This window comes from Halichoerus grypus, chromosome 4, assembly GCF_964656455.1.
Source record: "Halichoerus grypus chromosome 4, mHalGry1.hap1.1, whole genome shotgun sequence".
Classification (NCBI taxonomy): Eukaryota; Metazoa; Chordata; class Mammalia; order Carnivora; family Phocidae; genus Halichoerus; species Halichoerus grypus.
Window position 1 is genome coordinate 150,757,282 of NC_135715.1, and position 23,978 is coordinate 150,781,259.

At 39.4% G+C, this 23,978-nt stretch overlaps 1 protein-coding gene across 4 annotated transcripts in view; it reads left to right on the forward strand.

Moving 5' to 3' along the window:
* Positions 1–23,978, forward strand: part of MFSD6 (major facilitator superfamily domain containing 6) — a 68,764-nt gene that overhangs the window by 33,642 nt on the left and 11,144 nt on the right. For all 4 annotated transcript variants that reach the window (XM_036121324.2, XM_036121323.2, XM_036121325.2 and 1 more), the window contains exon 3: positions 17,375–17,472. In XM_036121324.2, the coding sequence (XP_035977217.1) occupies positions 17,375–17,472 (98 nt within the window). The remainder of the gene's footprint in view (positions 1–17,374; positions 17,473–23,978) is intronic.

Here is a 23,978-nt window from a genome sequence, read left to right on the forward strand (position 1 = left end):
GATCGAGTCCCGCATCGGGCTCCCTGCTCAGCAGGGAGTCTGCTTGTCCCTCTGACCCTAACCTCTCTCATGTGCTCTCTCTCAAATAAATAAGTAAAATCTTAAAAAAAAAAAAAACTTATAACACATTTTTATGGGTACACCTATATGTATAGAAAGACGTTTACATTTGGAGAGGAAAAAATACATTTCAAATCCATATTAGCCCTTGTTTTCTGGACAGGATGTAGAAAAGAGAGGACTGGAAGGGGGGACAAAGAGGACAAGGAGAACCTCCACTTTATCTGTAATACTTTATTTTTTTAAGGAAATATGGAAAAATATTCATAATTTTCCATTCTTGGTGCTGGATATATGTATTGCAGAATTTTTTTTTTTTGGATTTTCTATTGGAAAATAGCTGAAAGCTTGTCTACTTATAGTGAATCCAATATAATTATCCTTATGTTGAAGAATGTTTATAGAATTTTAATTGACTCCTTCAATAAGTATTTGTTAGGCACACACTAGGTGCCAGGCGCTTTTTCTAGACCCTGGGGATATAACAGAGGCTCTCCATGGGACTAATAAGCTGTTGGGGTAGACAATAAGCAGTAAACAGATTATTTTATTTCCAATAATGATGAGTGACATTTGGCAAAAATAATGCAGGATGAGGATTCACAGAGTGACTGAGGAGAGGTGACTGTTTTAGCTTGGGCAGGCTGCGAGGCTTTCTCTGAAGAAGTGACATTTGAGCAGAGTCCTGAATAGAAGCCACCCAGTGAAGACTTGTGGCACAGAGGAAACCACAAGTATGAAGGGCATGAGGTGAGAATGAGGAATAACAGGAAGTCAGCCAGGTGGGCAGATACTGCGGGCCTTGAGGGCCACATTAAGAGAGAGCATGTTACACGTCTAAGAGAAGTGGGAGCCATTGGTGAGCCTGAGCAAGGGGTGATGTGAACAGATTTCTGCTTTTATGTTTTGTTTTGTTTTGTTTTTAAATGCCCACATGGGTGGTGAATTTATCATCATTATTTACCTTGCTCTAGTTTAGCAGGGGCCCATTTTACTTCATTCTCTGAATTATAGAGAAATTGAGTCATTTTCTTCCTGAGTCATAAGCTGGTAATTATACACTACCTTTGTTGATTTAGTGCTTTCCACCAATCCAGATGAAGGGTTCGGGTTTTGGTTTTGTTTTTGTTTGTTTTTTTTAGCAACTTCAAAATTTCAGAATAGCCATACAATCTAGAGGATAAACAAAAAATAAAAATTTAAAATTTAAAAATCTCCAACCTTAACAAAAAATATAACTACAGGATGATATAAAAAAATAATAGCTGGTATGCTGTCATTTGAGGGCTTACTCCAGAAGAGTGCTTATAAAGGCTTGTACTAAATGCTTTACCTCCAAGCCCTCATTTAACCCTTTTAACGGCCTTCTGAGTAGAGAGGAGGGGTTCAGAGTGGTTACACAAATTGCCCATGGTGACACAGCTAGTAAATAGCAGAGGTAAGATTCAAACCCAAGCCATTCAGACTCCAAAGCGCATGATCTCAGCTACTTTATTTATTTAATTATTTTTTATCTTAGCTACTTTATAGATTCATGGGCACAGGTGTAGGGCGGCAAGTATTTTGTCCCTTGATGCAACCCGATCTCACCTCTTAGTCTTCCCTTTTTCTATTCTGAATGACCAGTGTCCAGTACAGCTTTTTCGCCTGTCTCAAGCAATCTCCCATATCTTCCTGGTAAGATCTCCATTCCTCTAAAATGCCCCATTCTCTCAAATTATTCCTTTCATCCCCCCCCCAATAAAATTCTTATTTCTCCAGATTAGCTGCCTTCAAGTAGTGTGAGGATGAGAGTAATATAAAACTCACACTGAATATAAGTGGCAAAAACTAATGTTTCTAATGATGACTGTGTATCATATGGAGTTAATTCACAGTTAAATATTATGTTCACTCAGTGTTTTCTTAAAGGAAGTCTTTATTAAAGACCAGGTTCTCTTCTAAGATACAGCGTTGAGCAAGATAAACAAGGCACCTCTCTCATGGGGTTCACATAGCATGGAAGACCATAAAACAAACAAAAATATTGGGTGATACAGAAATGTTAACATAGGCACCTAAGACACTGGAAATGGGAAAAGAGTAAAGCAAATAAAAGTGAGAGTTCTTTGGGGCAGGACTTTGTATAGATGCAGCAAGGGAAAAGTTATTTTATGAACTGGATACCAGATAGGTGGTGGTGCCACTCACCAAGGGAAGGATCTCGGGGAGGGGGAAGAGGATTCTGGAGTATGGAACTTACAGAAATCTTATGAGACAGTGGAGATGCCCATTGGGAAGTTGTATTTATAAGTCTAGATCTTGGAGGAGAGGATGAGGCTGGAGATGTCTTTTGGGAAACATTGACATATATGTAGGAAAGCTAGCTCCATCCCATGATTTGAAGTTTTCTGTAACCATCTTCCTCCTCTACTTCCCTCCCTTCCCTCCAGCTAGTAAATCCATTTTAGAAAATCATCCACCCCAAACATGGAACATGTTATGTTCGTTGTTACCTCTGGAAGCAGTGACACAGAACAGGACTATTGAAAAGAGACAAGTTCAGTGCTTCTAAGATGGGGATGAAAATTATATCCTAAAGTCAGAACACGAAGTCTTGATAAATATATCCCTAATGTTCTCTTGATGTTAATCACTCATAATTCAAGACCTTCATCCTAGGATGAACCTCCATTCACCCTTAGGCATGGTGGCCCCTGCATTTCTATGGGACTGGAGAAACACACTACTGGAGGGAATTTCATGCCCAAAATAGCCTAATGGCTTCGGTGTGATTTTCTGTGCAATTGATAAGTTGCACAGAAAATTGATTAAGTTGATTGATAAGTGCAATGTAAACTAAGGAAGCAAACCAAGACTGGCAAACAAATCAATTATTATTTTTTAATATACATGTCTGAGTGTAGGATTATTTTTTTATTGCCTTCCCTCAAGAATGCTGATAGCTGGAATATACATTATTCCACAGAGAAGATTCTTGTATCTTTTAAAGGGAACCATTTTATTCTATTTCCTAATTAGGTTAAATCAGAAAATCACTCTTTCCATTTCTAATTTCTAGATCACCAATAAAAATAAAGGGAAATAATATTATAGGCTTCACAACTTATAGTTTTCATAAATATTTTTATTGTTACATCCACCTTACAAAACAGTTAAGTTTTGTTATATTCATTTTACAGTGGCTTGATGAGAGCCGGATATCCTCCATTGGTGGAAAGACCATGTTGACTCCCTGGGGGTCTGGGGTGGAGCACCTGAAAACCTGCAGCCGGGGTTCATGGAGCCCCAGGCTATGTTCCTAATTGTGTCAGAGAGCGTTGGTATTAAGAACAAGAAGCCTGTTGCTGTGGACTGAATTATGTCCCCCTGAAATCCATGTGTTGGAGCCCTAACCCCCAGTGTGATGGTATTTGGAGATGGGGCCTTTAGGAAGTGACTAAGGTTATATGAAATCATGAGGGTGAGTGCCCTTATAAAAAGAGACACCAGCGAGCTTGCTCTGGCTTTTTCTCTCAGCCATGGCAAGACACAGTGAGAAGGTGGCCTTCTGTAAGCCAGGAAGAGTCCTCACCAGAATCCGACAGTGCTGGCACCCTGTTCTCAGACTTCCAGCTTCCAGAACTGTTAGAAAATAAATTTCTGTTGTTTAAGCCACCCATTTTGTAGTATTTTGTTATGGTAGCCTGTGGTGACTAAGACATGTATCCTAACAGATAGAGCAAGGAGAGCCTTAGGTGCGTATAGAGGGCTGGGATTCCCAAAGATTCTAAGAGTCAGAGGAGACTAGAGTAGGAGGAGGGCCCTGTGGCTTAACATTGGGGTGATTGTGGGAGTGAGTCAGGCAGTGACAGACTTACGTTTTGCATGGGTACTCATTCCTGGTAGCATATATGTTGGTTGGGTGGGCAGAACCACTGTGCATGCCTAGGAAGGAACAGATTTGCTATGATTTGCCCAAGGTTTACCCTGCTGAGTGGTAGAGTAAGATCTAGCCAGGGTCTCTGGCTTATAGATCCCAAACACTTTTCAGTGTATCAGATAATAATGTTGGCATCCATCAAAGTAGATGAAGACTGGTTTCATTATTACTTCATTACTCTTAATCAAGTTACTATTAATTACTAATACTCTTTCATTACTACTAAGTTATTAATATTAAGTTATTCTTAGTTCTATCGATGAGATTTTGTTAGGAATCTAATATGTTTCCAATACGGGTAGAATATCACAGCAAATTTTTGTGAAACAAGATTTTTAAGGTAGAATGGTCATTAATTTTTGTGTGTGTATGAAAAAGAACACCTTTCAGATTTCCTTCACTTTGCCTCAAAGGCTTATGATCAGGGTGGAGGAGCTCTGCTGACTGTGGGAAGGGTGTGGGATTTGACAGAAGACCTCGAGTTTGAGTCTTGGTTCTGCGATTTGTTTAGCTTTGTGATCCTGGCAACTTGGCTAACCTTTCAGGGCCTTGATTTCTTCAGCTATAAAGTAGGACTCATGATAACTCTTGCCCTTTCTATTTCAGAAGATTACTGGCAGGAATAAATGAGATACTAAGTGGGGCAAGTGCTAAAGAACTGGAGAACATTATAGAAATATTAGTATGAGGTCTTAGGCATGGTGAGGGGCCTGCAGCAAGCAGAGGTCTCAAGGCCACTGAGGTTGATGCTCCTTTTTTCCTTAATGTCACAGAAATGAGTGGGTTTGAACAAAATCTAATATTCAGTTAGAGTTCCCTATTTTATAAAAGAATAGAACAAAATTTCTAGTCATAAAAATGTATTAATAAGTTTGGGATAGGAGTATACTGTAATTGTTTTTGCAACATTTTTTCCTTTCTTAAAAAACCCATAACCTAATTTTCCCTTCAGGGAAGGTGTTTAGCATTGTGAGTTGGGATTATATTGAATTAAGTCTGAAAGCCAGTGAAAGTTCCAGAAAGAGAGAAAGAGTGGGTGATGACTCAAAACCAGTGTTGCTAGGGTAGTTGACTCCTCACAGTGGCTTCTGTGGAGCTACTTCAGGGATCAAGGAATGGAAAAGATCAGGGCTCCTTTCAACCCCCTGGTGGGCTGAGCCCGTCTCAGAGATTTCCCAGGCCCCTCTAGAGACCCACAGTGTTGATGAACGCAGCTTGTGTCTGTGGTGAGACCGACCCAAGATGGAGACTCTTAAGACAGCCCCTGTCTTTGCTCTCCTCTCACAAACCTGTTAGGGGTGTGTGTGTGGGGGGGGTGCCCCTCCCTAGTTTCTGTTCCTTACCCAGCCCAAGCCAGATAGCCAGTTTCTGGTTATTTGACTTCAAAGTCTGCCTGCTTGGGGGCAGAAATCCTGGCTCAACTTGTGTCCTCCCTCAACACTGATACTTGAGTTTTCTCAGGCTACCTTGGCAGAAATGGGCTTTTGGCCCATTTTATGTCGGAACAAAATTTTGCTTCTCAGTCAACTTTTCTTTTGTGATCCAGGATATTACAGGACAGCTGTTGACTGGCATTTGCTTTACTGCTTTCCTCTCATGCCATTCCTCCCAATGATTCATCAAAGTTTAAAATGTTAACCGTCTTCTAAAGCCAACTCAAACATACATCCAACTTCCCTGATCCAAGCGTACAGCTGTTAGCAGACGCATGGCCGTGCTGACACCACCAGGCCCTGTTGCTGCCCGGCCAATGCAGAGGCACTTCTCAGGCCCTTGTCCAGGCCTGACTTCATGCAGGAACACAGCACGCTGTTCTTATCTACCAAAAGAGACGTCAGGCAAGGGGGCAGGGACTTTGGCCTTGCACTGGCCGACCGATTTTGTGGCCCTGTTCTGCCTCTCTGGATCTCTGTTTCCTTGTCTCTATAAGAGGGTTAGACTTGATGCCGTGGCTTCTTTGAGATCGGACTCTATGATCTAACTTTCTACTGTGGTTGGTTTTAGTATGTGAAAAACCACAGAGCAAACCTCAGTGCTCCCTCCCCACCCCCCACCCCTGCAGATTCCGAATCCAAATGGCTTTTGCTGATAAGTCAGAAATGTGCACAAAGCCATTCATGCAAATTCATCCAGGCCATGTCCTGACGACAGACCGACAGACCGTCTAGTCAGAGGTAGGCGATATGATTTATGATAGCAGTCGCTGGGAACCACAGAGAGGATTTTCTTTCTGGAAAGCCAGTTGACTTGAATGGAAGTTAGAATCCTAAACCTTGACATTTCTTCATGGACTGGCTCAGAAAGAATCCGTAAAAGACTTGGCTGCCCTTGCTGAAATACTTGCATTTTATTCAATGGTAGTTGACACATCTGCACAGTATTGTGCAGTTTTTCTCTACATGTTTATTTGATCTTTTCAGAACCCCTACAGTATAAGCAGGCCCGTTCTGAGCATTCCTGAGAAAAGTCTTCCTGCAGGATGTCCGTGCCGCGGACTCCACCGCCTCAGCCGGGGCGCAGCCGACGCCCCACCGCGCTGCCCGCTGTACGGACGCGCTAACTAGCACTGTACGGCCAAGCCCTGCACTTTACCTCAACCGCTGGAAAAGTAAAGAGCAATCGCCTAGATAACATAAATGAATAAATATAGTCAGATGGGGCTGTACAAACTGCGAACAATGCTTCTCTAAGGGTGCAGCCTCACTCTGACTTTAGAAGCCCAGGGAAACTACGACTGCTGTCACACATTTTATTTCTGGTCCATGGACTAGAGAGCTCTTGAGTAAAACACTGGCATTCTTCACTGAATTTTGTTGGAATTGTCGGTATCCTTGGAGGTCATTATTGTGGCCTGAATTGTGTCCCCCCAAAATGCATATGTTGAAGTCCTAACCCCCAGCACCTCAGAATGTGACTGCATTTGGAGATAGGATCTTTAAAGAAGTAGTTAAGTTAGGCTGAAGTCGTTAGGGTAGACTGGGGTCCTTATGAGACAAGGAGACTGGGCCACAGACACACACACAGGAAAGACCAGGTGAGGAGGACACAGGGAAAAGATGGCCGTCTACAAGGCAAGGAGAGGGGCCTCAGGAGAAACGAATCCCGCTGATACTTTGATCTCAGACTTCTAGACTCCAGAATTGTGAGAAAATCAATCCTGCTATTTAAGTTCCCCAGTCTGAGGTATTTGTTATGGTAGAACTAGCAAACTAATACTGTCACATAGGCCTACCTTGATCCCAGTTTAGGTTTCTTTCCCCCTAATCTTGGCAGATGGTTACTTAGCCTTTGGCCGCTTCTAGTGATGTGGAACTTGCTACCTTCCAGGGTAGCCAAGATCTTGTGTCACTTAGGACTCTTTCACTTGAGGAGGCAGAAAACTCAGAGTGGCTTAAGCTAAACAGGGAATGTATTGTCTAACTGAGAAGTCTAGCAAATGGCTGTAGGTGTAGCTTTAACGAGGGCTCCAATGATGCAATCAGAACCTGAGTTTCTTCATCTCCCAGCTCTGTCTCCTATAGGGTAGGCTTCTCAGGCCTGAGCTGGAGGTCCCAGGCAGGTCCAGGATCAAGTCTAGATGAAAAGAGAGAATGCTGCATTCTCTTAGTTTCTGCTTGCAGCTAAAACAATTTTTGTTGTACTGACTGCTCGCAAGTGGTTAACACAGCCCATTCCCTCTTCAACAGAAACGGCCTTTATACGTTTGAATGTCCCGTCCTATAGCTTTGCCTCTCCAGTTCTCTCATGCATTTTCCACAGAGCATCTTATCCCAGACTCCCTATTGTTCTTTCCCCTCCTGATTCTGACTCCTTTCTTTTTTGCCAGTGATCTCTTAATTGTTACCACTTCCTGCTGTGGTCTGGCCAAAGCCAAGAACAGTGAGACTATTATCTCCTTTTGGTTTGGTCATGATACTCCTTCAGCCTGAATTTTGATGAACTTGTTTAATTCTCTCAAATTTAGCTTAAGGTCAACTAAAACTCTTGAGGCCTTTTTCAAATTAATGACTATACCAAATGTCAGTGGCTGTTGTCTGGAAATGACAGAATTTGTATTTTATATATACATCAGGTCATCTCATGGAAAATTTTTAAACAAAAATTTATATGGGGTGTGTGCATATGTGTGTGTTTGGTCATTTGATTGTTACTCAAATGGAAACTATAATAAAACAGCATATTGTGCTTTCCAAGTAGTTGGGTTCCATTAATGAAGGTTCTATTTTGTTTTGAACATCCTTATTTTTCTACCTGGAGATATACACAACCTAAGAAAAAGTAGACAGAATAACTAAAGGAACAATACAGAGATGTAAATATGGCCAGGAACCAGCACAGTGACCCGACTGATGGCTTTCATAATTAGACTCTTAGCTTAACAATCATTGGGATAGGAAGTATTTGAAGGCAACAAAATAAAGAATGACTTAAGACCAACAGAGGCTCAGACTTCACTTTCACCTTTTCTTTTTCTAACATAAAAAAAAAACCCATAGGTAAGTGAATAGTCTTTTTCCTCCATTCACTCTTCTGACATACAATACGGTTCTTATGCTCTGTTGTACAAGGACAGAGCATAAGCCAGCTACACTTGCTTAATGGTAGAAGCTTAGCAGCCTGGTGTCTCTATTGGTGATCCCCTTGGCTGTGCTGTGGTTGATATGGGAGTGCCACTGACTCTTTGAGCTTCGTGGCATGGATGCCACCTCTTACCCTTCTAGTGAGATAGGCCTGTGGGTACCCAAGAACCCTGTTACGGCTTGTGCACGTGTGTTGAAGATCCACTGCCTGATGCCTCAGGATGCCCCAAATAAACCACAGACAGCTGTTCATTGGAACTATTGCTTGTTCATATAAATGACTAAATATGTATCTTCAACCATAGCCTATTAACATTAATCACAAATGGTGCCAAATATGGGCATCCATTTTCTTAATCATCCTAATTCTAGGTCTTTTTTATAGGCTAATTCATTCTTTCACATACCTATCCCTTATATATATATATATATATATATATATATAACACATATTCTGATGAACCAAGTGTGTGTATACGTATACATACATATATATATATGTATACGTATACACACACACAATTATAAGCATAATACATGCATAGTTCATATCTTGTTCACCACCATAGCCTTGGCACTTAGCACAAGTGTATTCAATAAATATTTGTTGAGTGATGTTCTATTTAAAGTATTCATATTTTCCCTCTAGTTGATGAATATTGACTGGGTGCCTGCTGTGTGCCAAGCACTGGGGATACAATCCAGCCAACATTACATGAAACTGACCTTACCCTACACGGAGCATACAAGACCGGAGGACAGAGAGCTGGGCGGTGCACTGTGCCAAATAGGCTACAGGAAGGATGTTTTATAATGGAATCTTGTTTCTATTAGAAGCTTTGATTCAAAGGTTCCCATTGTGTTACATATACTTTCTGATGAACCAAGTGGTCCTTGAAGCAAGTAAGCACTTTTCTTAAGACTGTCTCTACAGACTGCCATTTCCTTTGTTTAGAAAGAATACAATAATGGCAGTGCTGATTATTTCATGTGCTTTTCTTAACTTTTTTTTTTTTTTTTAAGATTTTATTTATTTATTTGACAGAGACACAGTGAGAGAGGGAACACAAGCAGGGACAGAGGGAGAGGGAGAAGCAGGACCCCGCCGAGCAGGGAGCCCGATGCGGGGCTCGATCCCAGGACCCTGGGATCATGACCTGAGCCGAAGGCAGACGCTTAACAACTGAGCCACCCAGGAGCCCCTTTTCTTAACTATTTGTATGTCTATATGGTTTATTCACACCTGATCTCACAATAAGTTCAAAAGATAGAAATAATATTGAATACTAGCTAGGATGTCATATTATTTTTAAGCCAAAATAGAGAACCAGATAATGATCCCTTCAGGTTGGAGAACTATTGGTCAAACATCATACATCATTTACTGTGCTTATTTATAGCTACGTGAAACATAGTGACTGATCTCTATTCATTCTTTAAGAAAGTAGATATATGCATGGGAAAAAATTCAAAAATGCAAAAAATTCAATTCATAAAAGATATCCAGTAAAGTCTCTCTCCCACCCCTGAGACACAGTTTCCCAGTCCTCCTCCCTAGAGACAGTCAGTGTCATGAGGTTTTAGTGTATCTTTCCAGAGATATTCTGTTCACATGTAAGTGCATACACATATGTGCAACTCTCCTTCTCTGACATAAATATTAGAATGCTATACTCACTATTCTGTAGTGATTTTTGGCTTGCTTTAGATGGCAGCATCAAGGAGTTAGTGATTGGTAGATTGATGATAAAACGTAACATATTCAAAATTTAAATATTTTAAAACAAAAATATAAAAGCATTTGATAAACTTCTGATATAGGGTCAGACTTTTTTCTTTGAAAACAATTTTGCTGATTGGTGTTAAACCAAATGTATAATCTATGATTTCTATCAGTTTTGGTTTCCTTAATGTGGAACACGAACTTAAAGATACTTTCAAAACAACCTCAGAGCTGAATTCTTTTAATTTTTCATTGTTTTAACCCAGATTTTTTATGGTTGTCATTCCTATGTCTAATTTGACAGTTTTTTCACCTTTTATATCTCCATTGTCATATGACTATCAAAAAATACATAACTGCTCAGCAAAGGAAGCAACCAACAAAACTAAAAGACAACATACTGAATGGGAGAAGATATTTGTAAACGACATATCCAATAAAGGGTTAGTATCCAAAATATATAAAGAACTTATACAGTCCCATACCAAAAAATCACATAATCCAATCAAGAAACGGGCAGAAGACATGATCAGACACTTGTCCAAGGAAGACATACAGATGGCCAACAGACACATGAAAAGATGCTCAACATCACTCATCATCAGAGTAATGCAAATCAAAACCACAGTGAGATATCACCTCACACTTGTCAGAATGGCTAAAATCAAAAGCTCAAGAAACAACAAATGTTGGTAAGGATGTGGGGAAAAAGGAACCCTTGCGTACTGTTGGTGGGAATGCAAACTGGTGCAGCCACTGTGGAAAATAGTATGGAGTTTCCTCAAAAAGTTAAAAATAGAACTACCCTACAATCCCGCAAGAGAAACAGTGCTTCTTTTTGCTGTCCTATTTTATTTACATAAGATTACATTAAATTGTGTTACTATAGGTTCATTGAGCACTTGAGCAAGGCAGGCTCCTTTTGAGTACAGAGATAAAGACATCTTCCTAGTTTCCCAGGAACTCACAATCTTCTGTGTGCAAGGCGTAGACTGTGACAAGTAGTCTAATGGAAACAAATAGGCTAATAGTATAACGGAAGAACAGGAAGAGATAGGACCAATTGTTCCTAGAGACATTTGGAGACATTTCTTGGAAGGGATGATCCCTTTCAAGAATGGACTCTTACAGTCACAGATGCCAGTGCCCAAAGTTGTGTCCAGGACAGGTATGTTATCAGCTCTGGCACTTCTAGGTAAGTACTTGGTCTGAGCATGAGGTGTGGGAGCTCCTGCCACATGTTGTTCAGGTCACTGACTGTGGCCACATCTCCTTCCCTCTATCTGGTTGCTTTTGCTACCACTGGGGCATGAGAAGAGCATACCATGATGGTGGCTTGGGTCACTTCCTTAGAGTGGGAATTCTAAAAAATGCCAGCGATGATCCTTTCAAACCAGTGAGCCATGGGAATGGAACACAGGATGGCAGGAAAGGACACGGAGAGAACAAGAAGAGGGAGAGAGGACAGGAGATTGCAGATAGTGATGATAAAAACCTACTCTGCTAGACAGGGGCAGAGAAATCCTGGCAGGACATCCACTGTAACGTTAATGGAGGTTGGTTGGGAAGAGGGAGATGGATATGAGAAAACATGGGTTTTCTAGACTGACATTTAACTCTTTGAAGGCTTAAACCTTATATTTTAATTATTTTCTAGAGAGTTTGGATATATTTTTTCCTACCTTTTTTAAAATTAATGACTATAGGAAACCTCATCTTCTTAAGGTCATCAGTATAAATTGGTGGTTATGCCTGAAATAAGCTTCATTCTTGGGGAGGAGGGCACTGCTTACATTCAAACGCTTACATTAAGCTCTCCAAAATCTTGACTTATTAGCAGCTGATGTCTGCCTGGTTTAGAAAGACATCTGTAACAATATCTGAAGGAGTCTTTTTTACTCACAAGTTTATATAGACTATAAAAGGATGATCTAGGAATAATGGAACCCAATTTAGGGGTGAGACCATATACTGTTTACCAAACAGAAAATATACTGTTTATCATACATGAGGCAGACTATAGACTCTGCTCCAAGTATCTGGTATAAATGACCAATTCTGTCTCATTAGGAACTGCTAAAAACTCCAGCCAGATGTAGCTGAGGAAATTGTCCAAGTGGTTTGTAACCTGTTCAAAATGTTTTCTGAATCTTAGTTTGTTGCTAGTCTATCTTCATCTCCCACTGGGCCCTTGAGCAACACTTTCTGTGCATTGGAATGCGTGCATCTTTGTGTGCAGGCTTGTAACACAGGTGGCATAGAATTTTCAGTCTATCTGCAAATACTCCACTTCTGATTGCTAAAAACAATCCTCATCCAGGGTATTTTGTTTTTATTTAGTGGTTTTTCCTTTTTGAGGAGGTTTTAGGTCTCTCCAGTAGAGGCTTTGTAAATGCTTGCTGCCAATTCATTTGGCTGAGAATGGGATCCCTTTGTGTGGTATTGCTTTTTTGTCTCTCAGATCTGAGCATTGTTTGATAATCCTGCGGTGGGTCGTTTCTTTGAGGCTCATAGCCTGTGTTGTCTCTGGAATAAAGACTAATTTCCAGATTGGATCTGGACTGGAGAAGTTTACTCATCTCTTCATAAATCCTTAGACTTTGATTCTCCTTATATCTTTCAGACACCCTGTCTACAAACACTTGGGGTTTATGGTTAACATACATGGTATCTTAATAATGTTTACTGAGCAAAATTCATGTTCATTGTGGTTTAGAGAGACTTTCAGGGGGTATTCAGCCACATTATAGATGGGTTAAAACTGGAAAGTAGGGCATCATAACTAATCTACACTTTGTAAGGAATTGCAGAATGGATCACAGTTATAACTATATCTTGAATACTGTGTCTGAAAAAAAAAAGTACCAGTTTTATTATAAGATAACCACCAATTTGTCCTGCCAATACCATGAATTGTGGTTACATAAGAAATTAGAATGTCATAAGCACTTTTTCTTCTCCTTTTATATTTTGCTCAAATACAGAATCAAGGTATTTGACAGGTGATTTGGGTTTTCCATGGTGTAGTTCTTTTCTGCTAAATCATTTGCTTCTTACCAATTGTGTTCCTCCTCTTTATAGGCAAGTTCACTTATACCAACAACCTATTCTAAAATTGCCTTTATTTCTTGCCTAATTTTATACTTACTTCCTGTTGTGATATAGGAAAGCGATGATGTTGTCTCCGAACTTCTTTATTTTAGGTGTTCAATAGGTATCTGTAGCTCACTGAGAACCCTATTGTTCTGTATTTCCAGACCTCTCCGTGCTCAAGAATACTCTAGGCCTCTGAACATGTGCTCTATATTCAGTATAAACAATTCGATTGTCCAGAAGATGATTAGTAAAACGTTCTAAATTTCTTTTTATTAGCAAATCCCTAATTTCATGAGTGTGCATGAATTCATTTGCTAGGGCTGCAATAACAAAGCACCACAAACTGGATGGCTTAAAAAACCAGAAACTTACTTCCTTACAGTTCTGGAAGCCAAAAGTCCAAGATCAAGGTGTCAGCAGGTTGTATTTCTTCTGAAGGACTCTCCTCCTTGGCTTGTCTTCTGCCAGTGTCTTTACCTGGTCTTCTCTCTGTGTTTGTCTCTGACCTGTTCCCTTTCTTCTTGCCAGGACACCAGTCATACTGGATTAGGACCCGCCCATCCGACATCATTTTACCTTAATTACCTCTTTACAGGCCCGATCTCTATACATAGTCACACTCCAGGGTACTGGGGGTTAGGACTTAGGACTTCAACGTAGGAGTTTCACAGGGACACAATTCAGCCCGTAACGGTGAATAGTATCTCAGTTTAAATATCGCATTCAGGTATTAAAGAGATTCTTAGGTTGCTGAAATACTTTTAAGTGACTATTTTAATAAATACATACCTACTTCTTTCCGTTTTCATAGATCAAAATGTTGCCTTCCTTTCTGCTCCCAATTTTACCCTTGCTGATTTCTTGAAGCCACTGGCTGCCCCAGAATGGTTGGTGAGGAAGAAATGCTAGTGCTCCTTTCTCTTTTGTCAGAAAACAAAAGGGTACTCGGATACTTTTCTTTAAGATGATGATGATGATGATGATGATGCGATTTTCTGAGTGCTATTTGGGTGATTCGCTGTATTGCATTTATCACAACAAGCCGGCACCATACATGTTATTATCTCCGCTTGATACAGGAAGAAACTGAGGCTCAGACAGATGAAGTAACTTGCCCTGAATACCTCTTGTTTCCCTTTTCTCTTGTAAGGCATCTGTTTGGTCCTATCAATTGTGAGATGAGAAATGTGGGACAGAAGCGAAAGATACCAAGCTGATAGCCACCTGGCTTCTTGGTGGCAATCTGAGACCTAAGGGTCCCAGAAGTTATAGACTCCAGTGACTGAATTCCACATGGTAGAGGTTTCAAGGCAAAGCACAATCGACCTATTAAACTGGGCTGATTGTCTTTGGGTTACTTTTAGGCTAGGACCTGTGGATTATGGTCTGCATTGAACAACAGCTGTCAGGATAACTGATTCAGAGGTGGTCTCAAAAGAAAGGTTCAGGATATGCAATATGAACACAAGGAAGAGGTATTATCAAAATTTTTTGTAATGGAATTACGGGAAAGTATTAGTGGGAGCTGCTTAGAGTGAGCTAGACCAGTGGTTTTTCACCCTGGCTTAGTATCTGAATAAACCATAGAGATCTTTATCGAGACTAGCATGGGCCTGGACATCTGTTGTTTTTAATAGCTACCTGAGTAAATCTGACATATAGCCAAAGTTAACAAGAACTAATGAGCTAGATCAGGGGTTAGCAACCTACGGCCCATGGGCCAAATCTGGCCTGCTACCTGTTTTTATATGTCCCAGAACTAAGAATGGTGTCTATACTTTTAGGGGGTTGGAAAAAAATCAAATAATAATAATATTTTGTGATGCATAAAAATTACAGTTGACCCTTGAACAACATGGGTTTGAACTATGAGGGTCCACTAATAGATTTTTTTTTCAATAAATACAGTACAGTACTGCAAATGTATTTTCCTTATGTTTTTCTTTTTTTTTAAAGATTTCATTTATTCATTTATTAGAGAGAGAGAGCACAAGTAGGCAGAGTGGCAGGCAGAGGGAGAGGGAGAAACAGGCTCCCCACAGACTCCCCACTGAGCCCCCAATGCGGGGGGTCGGCTCTATCCCTGGGATCATGACCTGAGCCGAAGGCAGCCATTCAATCAACTGAGCCACCAAGGCGCCCCCTTTATGTTTTTCTTAATAACATTTTTTCTCTATCTTATTTTAATAATACAGTATATAATACATATAACATATAAAATATGTGTTAATTGACTGTTTATGTTATTGGTAAGTCAATAGTAGACTACTTGTAGTTAAGTTCTGCGGGGAGTCAAAAGTTATATGTGGATTTTCTACTGTGCAGGGGGCCAGCACCCCTAACCCCTGCATTGTTCAGAGGTCAACTGTCTATGAAATTTAAATTTCACTGTTCATAATTCAAATTTTATTGGCACACAGCCATCCATGCTCATTCATATACATATTGTCTGTGGTTGCTTTCATACGATAATGGCAAGGTTGAGGAGGTGCAAGAGACATACAAAGCCTAAACTACTTATGGTGTGGCCCTTTATAGGAAATGTTTACTGACCCCTGAGTTAGGCTATGTCAAGGTCATTAACAGAGCTAGATTAGAATTTAAAAAGAAGGCATAGGTTTGTGTAACTTGTATGTTTGTGTAGTATATTTTGCACTTTAATTTCCTATGGGCTTTTTTTGTTGCTGTTGTTTTCTAGCAGAGGGACCCTGGTTGATGGATCTGTAACTAGTTTGTTCAGGAAATTTTTTACCGACAGGATTGGAACATATACTTTTTTCCTCAAAACATACCAGTACAAAGAACATAATGTCCACAGAATATGATAACCCAGAACTTTTCAATACTGAAGATCTCCTAAATCCCTTTTAATATCCATTTCCTATCCCATCTCTGCCCCTCAAGCCTTTTTTGTCTTTCTCCCATCCTTCTATTCCATATTTGCAGTTAATACCAGCTGGATGCCTCAAAGCTTTCCTTTCCTTGATTCAAGGTTGGGAAAAGAGAACAGTGTTTACTGGAATGATTTTAATATAAAAATGCAGTTGAGCAAGATTAGGAAAATACCACTGACTGTCCTATTGGCTTATTTCTTTTACCTTTGAGTTTTCATCCACTTGAATTGAGAAAAAAAAAAAAAAAAAGAAAAGCATTATGCTTAGGAAGATTAACAGAAAATGGAAAACAAACTAGAAAGAGAAATCGCTACCATCCTGTTGTGTTTTGTATAAAGAAGCAGCCACCATTTGCTTCCAAACCAGCTCATCCGGTTCAGAATGAGAGAATGTAACCCTATGCTTGGATGCACCACTTAAGGTCTTTTATTTTTTTCTCATAATTTTGGTGGTGGTGTTTGTGAGGGGGAAAGCGATGTTGATATATATTTATTAGTTTGGTCAGCATATGATATCATGGATTTATTTTTTAAATAATGAAGATGTATCAGTTGAACTGATAGGAAAAAGTATTTGATTTCCAAATAGTTTATTATTCATCATTGGATGATAGTTTTTGATGACCTTGAGAGTCTCCTTATAAAACTCGTTCGTGTCTTGGGTATTGCATGCGAGAGCACGTTCATAATCATGTTCTCATCTTTATCCTGTCCTTCCCCCGTCATAGCGAAGTAGCTATAATCCCAGGCGTATTTACCCTACAGCCACCTGGAAGGAAGCCTGTAATGTCATTACAGATGGCAGTGTGCCCAGACTGTCTTAAAAAAGCATTAGCTGTGCTAATTAAGTTTCAGGAAGGGTGATGTTCGCTTTTATATTAACAAGTGTTTTGAAAAGACTGAGGACAGATATGTTAGAAGCAGTTTTCTTATTCCTAAGAGTTCATGGTTAAATTTAGTTGTCCTTTAGCTTCCCGACTCCTAATTTTGAACACTGCTGGGTAATGGATGGTTTGGACAGGGGAAAATGTACTTAGTATTTGCACGTTTTATGTCTCATACAGGGCCTCAAATTATTTCCCTTTGTTTGTTTTTTTAAGGGTTCTTTACATTGGTCTGGCCTGCAATACAGCTCGCTATATTTATATTTCCTACCTGGAAAATGCCTGGACTGTTCTCCCCATGGAAGTTCTTCAAGGTAAGTTAACAGCTGGAATGAATTATTTTTCTACCTGACTAAGCTATGACTATGTAAAAGTTCAGTGGCCTTGAGCATCTGACTCTGAAAGGAAGGGCAGACCTATTGTTTTATATGATTTTGAAGTGGTTGTTAGGGAAGAGGTGACATCAGGGGGTTGGTTCGTCAGTTACTCTGAGTCTTCTGTGTTTGTTGAGCCAAACAATGCTGAATTTGTCTTACACCCTTGTGATTTAACAAAAAAGGAACTCTGGAATAAACTCTATGTACAATTGTTAAGTGTATACATCCAAAGGTAGTTTTAAGTATAAAAGGATTTATCTTTTAAAGACTTTAGTGTTTTGGTGTTTGTAGGTTAACTGTACATATTGAAAAAAAAGGTTGTCGTAATTATTTTGTTTCTTCAGTTTCTTTTATCACATCTAGTGATTTACAACTAAAGCTTTATAGTCAAGCTATTATTTTCCCATGAATGTTTTAAATCTTTGCTCAAATATCCTGACCAGAGTTCTCTTTGCTTCACTGGACTGTTTCCCTTCAACAGATAACTTTGAAAAAAAATTTCTAGGAAGCTCTTGCCATGTGGCTTAGGAGCAATAAAAACTTGGATTTCTATACAAAGCTCATTGCCATATTAGCTCATATAATCTAGACTATATACTGAAGACCCTTGTTAACTGCTTGGTTGAACCATTTGGTGGTTGGCATGATGATTAAAATAAAGGTTTAGGACAACATTATCAGAGTTGAGGTCTTCTGGGATGGCCCAGGCTCCTAAATCAGTAATTGTACTAAATAGTCTGTGATTATATACAATTTCATTAGCTTTATAGACTGCCATTATCATTTTCCCTAAACCTGAGGATAGAAACTGAAGAAACAAAACAATGAACATAATTTCTCATCATGATATCTAAGATGAAAGACTCATTATTGTACATCTAAACAAAATGTACAAAATGCAAGCTCATTCATCAAATCCCATTGTGGCAATGAGAAAAAAAAAACCCATCCCTCTTGAAAGGAGATAATTTTTATTCACATTATAAAGTTAAAATATATACATACTCTAAAGGTGCTCTTCTCAGGCCTGATGTAATGGTATAATTGATGAAAGGAGATTTTGTTTAAAATAGAAAATGGAAATTTGGTCTTATAATAAATGGTTGTTTATAATAATTAGAAGGACATTATAATAATATATGCATATATATATTTTTCTCCTTTTAATTTAATATGAATTAGATGGAAAAGGACATAAATGACTCAAGAGAGCAAGAGAGAAGCTTTTTACATGAAATGGTTAAAGGAACAACAAAGGAATTTTATAAGAGGAAAAAAAAATAAATGCTGTTATGAATCAAAAAACTTTTTTCCCGTTAATTTATCCAAGATAAATTAAATAGCTACAAGAGTCAGGCAGCATGCTGGGAATGTCATAAATGCAATAAAATGTAATAAAAAATAATATATTAATTTAGGCCCCAAGGCCCCACCATCTGTTGTGGAAGCTGGATGTGTAAACACATAATTACTACAGTGTGTTAGATGGAATCAGAAAAATGTGCCAGGTAACACAGAAGAAGCTCCTTGGAAGGAGTAGGGGATGGAATGATAAAGATATTATTGAAAGATGCCCCCCAGAAAATCACATATGAGCTGGATTTTGAAGGGTGCATAGGAATCCACTATGGCATACAGAAAATGCCAGAAAGCCATGTGCCCAAGCTAAGAAGTAGAAAGCAGAGTGGCAACTTCAGGGAAACAAAGTGTGTGCCGTGGCATTAGTTAAATATTTATGGATACCTCAGGGCGATTATCCCAGCATTTAGGGAGCTGGCCATGTTTGAAATCCAAACAGGCGTTCTGCTTCCCGTGGCAGGCTACAATTTATACCTCTGTGGTTCATTTTATTTTCCCCTGTGCCAGTAGAAACCTAGTTACTGATCTGAAGCAAGTAAGAAAGGGTATCTGTAAATACATAGAGACTCCTTGTCTCATAGAGGACTCTGTGAACACTTCTAAGAGCTCTTTGTGTCTAAGACTGGAGGAGACAGTCTCATTCCCTGGCAGAAGTGAGTGCTTAGTATGTTTTGGTTGTACAACAAAAACAAAACCCCTTGCCTTTGTTAGACCCATACCCACCCCACAGAAAATAGTGGATCACCCACGTCGAATAAATCCTGCATCACAGAAATACACTTCTGACTGAAGAGGTTTGTTTTGCCAGTCTGGATTCTTCTACCTTTACACATATTGTCCAAATGACTTTAAAGTCTTTGTGCTTAAGGCAGCTCTACTTAGGATATGGTAAAAACAAGGAACAATGATGACAAAACACTGATTTAATTATGGGACGATCCCATTGTCATGATATAGATGCTCCTTAATTCCTTGACTGGAATTGTTACTGATGATTACCAAAGACCTTGTCTCAATGGGGTGGTGGCTAGGAAGTCGGATTTTGGCTCTCTTCATTGATGATCTTGACACTGAATAGTCTGCACTTCCATTCTTTGATTCCCAAACAGTGCCACACCAAGTCTTCTTAAAAAAATAGAGGTGAGTCTGTCTCTTCATCCTGTTACCCCTTGCCTCTTCCCCAAAACACCACAAGAACTAGTATCACCTGGTGGGCAACTGAAGGGGAGGAGACAAGGGATGCACTTTACTCCCTATCTTCCACTGCCCATCTCTTCCTCTTTTGGGTTATATGTAACTAACAAAGGAGGATTCCTTGTTATCCTTCATTCCTTGGAGCTTTTGATCATCATCTCAGCATTTGTCTCCTTAAGTCATGTTGGTAATAACTAGCAGATGAGACGGGGATGAAGTAAATTTCCTCCTCTCTAGGCCCCTAGTAAGGAGGCCCTGCAGGTATCCATTTGGGGATCGAGGTAAGACTACTGGATACTGTTGGGAATTGTGAGGATGTTTCTTTCCCGTGATCTTTCTCATATCTAGTGGCCAGTATTCTTGCAAGCTTATCCTGTTAGCAGTCTTGGCTACCATCTGCAGCAAACACGTTGTTCTGTAGGCACCTGGCAGCACCGTATACAGAAGCAGGACATATTTCCTGCCCATAAGGAGCCTGCAATTTATTTTAAAAAGAGACAGTGAGTCTAAGTCCCAAAAGCATTGCTAGGTGGAGTAGAGGGGGTGTGAGTTTATATTTATTTCTCAAGATCTGTTTTTAAAAACCATAGGAATTTTCTCTCTTGCTTTTGTACAAGAAGCATTTAAACATTCGTGATTGTGATGACGTATATATACTTTACTGTATATATAACAAATCAAACCCAGATTTGTTATGCTCCTTCCTATGCAGGTATTGGTTGTGAATACTTAGAAACTTTGAGATGAATGTGATCAAAATTATTTTTGCTATTAAAATGCATTTAAGGAAATTAGGCCCAGCCCAGGGCTGCTGTAACTAAAGAGGTCCTTCTAAGGTACTTGGCTGAATGGTCCGAGCACTGAAGGGTGAAGATGAGGTCTGTCAGGTCCTTCTCTGCAGAAAGCTCAATCAGTGGGAGCTGGGTTAAGATTTTGATGAAAGATGGTTTTTTAAGTGTCACCAGTAGGAGGGCTTGAACTGGTATTTATGAAGCTTTGCTTTTTATTTAGTATGCCTATTCAGCAAGTAAGAACCATGTTTTCCTTCTCCTTGTGTTCTGGAAGATCATAAAGACATTATGAAAGGGTTACTATGCAGTCCTCTTCTGACAGTGGAAATCTTAGACATGATTCCAATCTGTTAGTATCCATATTGGAAATTTTCCGTCTGGCTTAACCCTTGAAACACAAGTAGCTTGCCACATGAATACGCAGGATAGACAAATGCTCTAGGTTTAGCATTTCAGTTGATAAACTGGTGTATAAAAGTTACTGGTGCTACTGTTAAGATCATGTTTTAATCAGAATAGTGTTATAAATTGTAATAGAGCAGTTTTATTCTTTGTCACTCCCTTGGTTTCTTTACAGTTAGTTACTAAAGATTCTTACATAACGTTTTCTTCAAAATAGGCATTATTTTGTCCATTTAAAATTCACTTTAAATGTCTCTGCTTCCAGAATCCTGTTCTGGCAGTGGCGTCTCACCTTAGCTCTTCCTTTTCTGAACTCTTCTCAGAGTTATGGACTGTTACACAGTTTAGCACTTAACTGCTACCCAAATATTTTACAAATACTAGTTTTACTTCCTTAGTTTTAACTCTTAAATGCAAAGACCATGCTTATGCTTTTTGAATGCTCCAAAGAAATATGCATATAGGAAGAGATACTTTAATTGCTTATTATTTCATTTTATAGTCTCCTGCAAAATGTACTGTAATTATATTTTCTAAATTTTAAAGCTCTTGAATAATACAGAAAGTTCTATCTCAAAAATTTATAAATATGTAAAGAAAAATTGAAAACTAAATTTGAAAGCTGAACCTTCAACATTAACTTTCTTCCTAGGATACCATCCTTTCTCCACTGCACATCTATAAAACATCAGTGTGTTCTTAATCATTTACTTATGTTCCCACCTCATTCTATAAATTATTTAAGACAACTTACCGAAATATACAATAATCTACAAACTATTAAGCGCTTAGGCTTGAATTAGACTGTCTTGTATTCTGACTTCCCCACCTATAAACTGAGTGTTTTGGGGCAAGATACTTAGTCTCGCTAAGCCTTAGATTCTTATGCTATAGAATAGACTAATATGAGTATTAAATAATCCATGCAAAGTATTTCGAATATTAGCTGGCACATAGTTAGCCTTCAATAAATGTTAGATAATATAGCAATGAAAGTAAAATTTAAAATTATAAATAAATAAAAGGACCAAGGGAAATGTAATTTAAAAGATTCGACTCTACAAGATTAAATTGCAGTTATGCATTAAAACCTGGCCATAAATGACTAGTCAGTGCACACTGTTCTTAAAGTTATCTTTGGGAAGTGAAATTTTTACTGTCTGATATGACAGCAGTTCTCATGTGAGGCTTGATATGGGGAAACACTGAGCACGTAGCATACATTGTTGGCAAGTCTTGACATTAAACACAGTCAGCTTGAGTGGTAGTCTCCTAGAACTTCTCTTAAGGTATGCTGGGGGCACGATGCCAGCATGTAAAATTCACAAGGGCCTGTAAAACACTGTTGTATCAGCTACATACCTTTTTTTTTTTTTAACTTGTAAAGTGAAGTTAAGAAACTTACAGAAGCTTCATTTCCTCTGTTCATTTTTCCTCATACATAGGATTTGGAACTTCTCTCCAACCTTTCCCAGAGCACCTTTCATCTCCAAATGCCTTCTTCCTCATACCCCAACGTGTGGACCACTGCCTGCTTAGTTCGACATTCTTTTGCTCAGCTGCCAATGTGTGTCAAGGCGCTGGATATGTTTGTTCTCAAGGAGCTCAGTTTCTCTTTCAGATAAATCCTGGCCCTTTTCACCCACTAGACTGTAAACTCCATGGTGGTTTAAGATGTGTTTTGTGCATTATCGTATCCTCAAAGCAGAGCAGGGGCTCTGACACAGTTTAGGTGCTCATTAAGTCCCACTGAATGAATGCATGGTGATTCTTGCAGTGCTATACGTTGGTGGATATGGGAGCTTTGGTTTTTAACAATAATTGTTGCATGCCTTATATAAAGTTTCTTTCATGCAACACACAGATGCTTCATGCAGGTGGCTGCTAGGTCCACTGTTCTTTGTAGGGTTCTCTGCTGTTTTTGGAAGGTCTATTGCTGTTGGTGGCCCTGACTCTGGCAGAGACACTGGGCTTGCTGTTTATCTGAGGTTTCCTTTTCTTCATGGACACATAGTTGGACTCTATTTCCCAGTCTCCCTTGCAGTTAGGTATGACCATTTGGCTAATTCTTTTCAGTGGAATGTGAGCAGAAATGATGTGTGTCACTTCTAAACGCAGACCGTAAAATTTTCCATGTGCCATCCTCTCCTCCCCACTGTGCCAGCTGGATATTGGTACCCAAGGTAGCCAGGTGCTGAAGATGGCAGAGTCTCTGCAGCCTGGATCCCTGAATGATGACCCATGCCCACTGGACTTCATATGATGTATGAAACCACTGAGAGTCCAAGGTTGATCTGTTACAACAGCTATCATTACCTTAACCAACACAGACTCTGCTTATTGTGAGCCCAATGGAGCTATTTCTTTCGTTTTTTTTTTTTTTTTTTTAAGAAAGAACAGTCTCTTTTCACTAGGTTGATCTTTCAGAAGCTTTTTTTATCCTAGCATTTGGGAGGTACCCTGAAGTAACTGAAATGTGTGCTTTGGTCCATCAATGCCTAAGGTTTGTCACAACTGATTCAGTGTGTCGGTGCTATGCGGATATTTATGTTTTGTTTAGTGAGCACGAGTCAGTGGCAGAGCAAGAAAAACAAAACAAAAAATCCTAGTTCTCCAGTACTTTGTCAGTTCTTACCCCTCCCAGCCATTATGATGTGATTTCCTCAAGCCAGGCAGCATTTTACAAAGAGCAGCTAT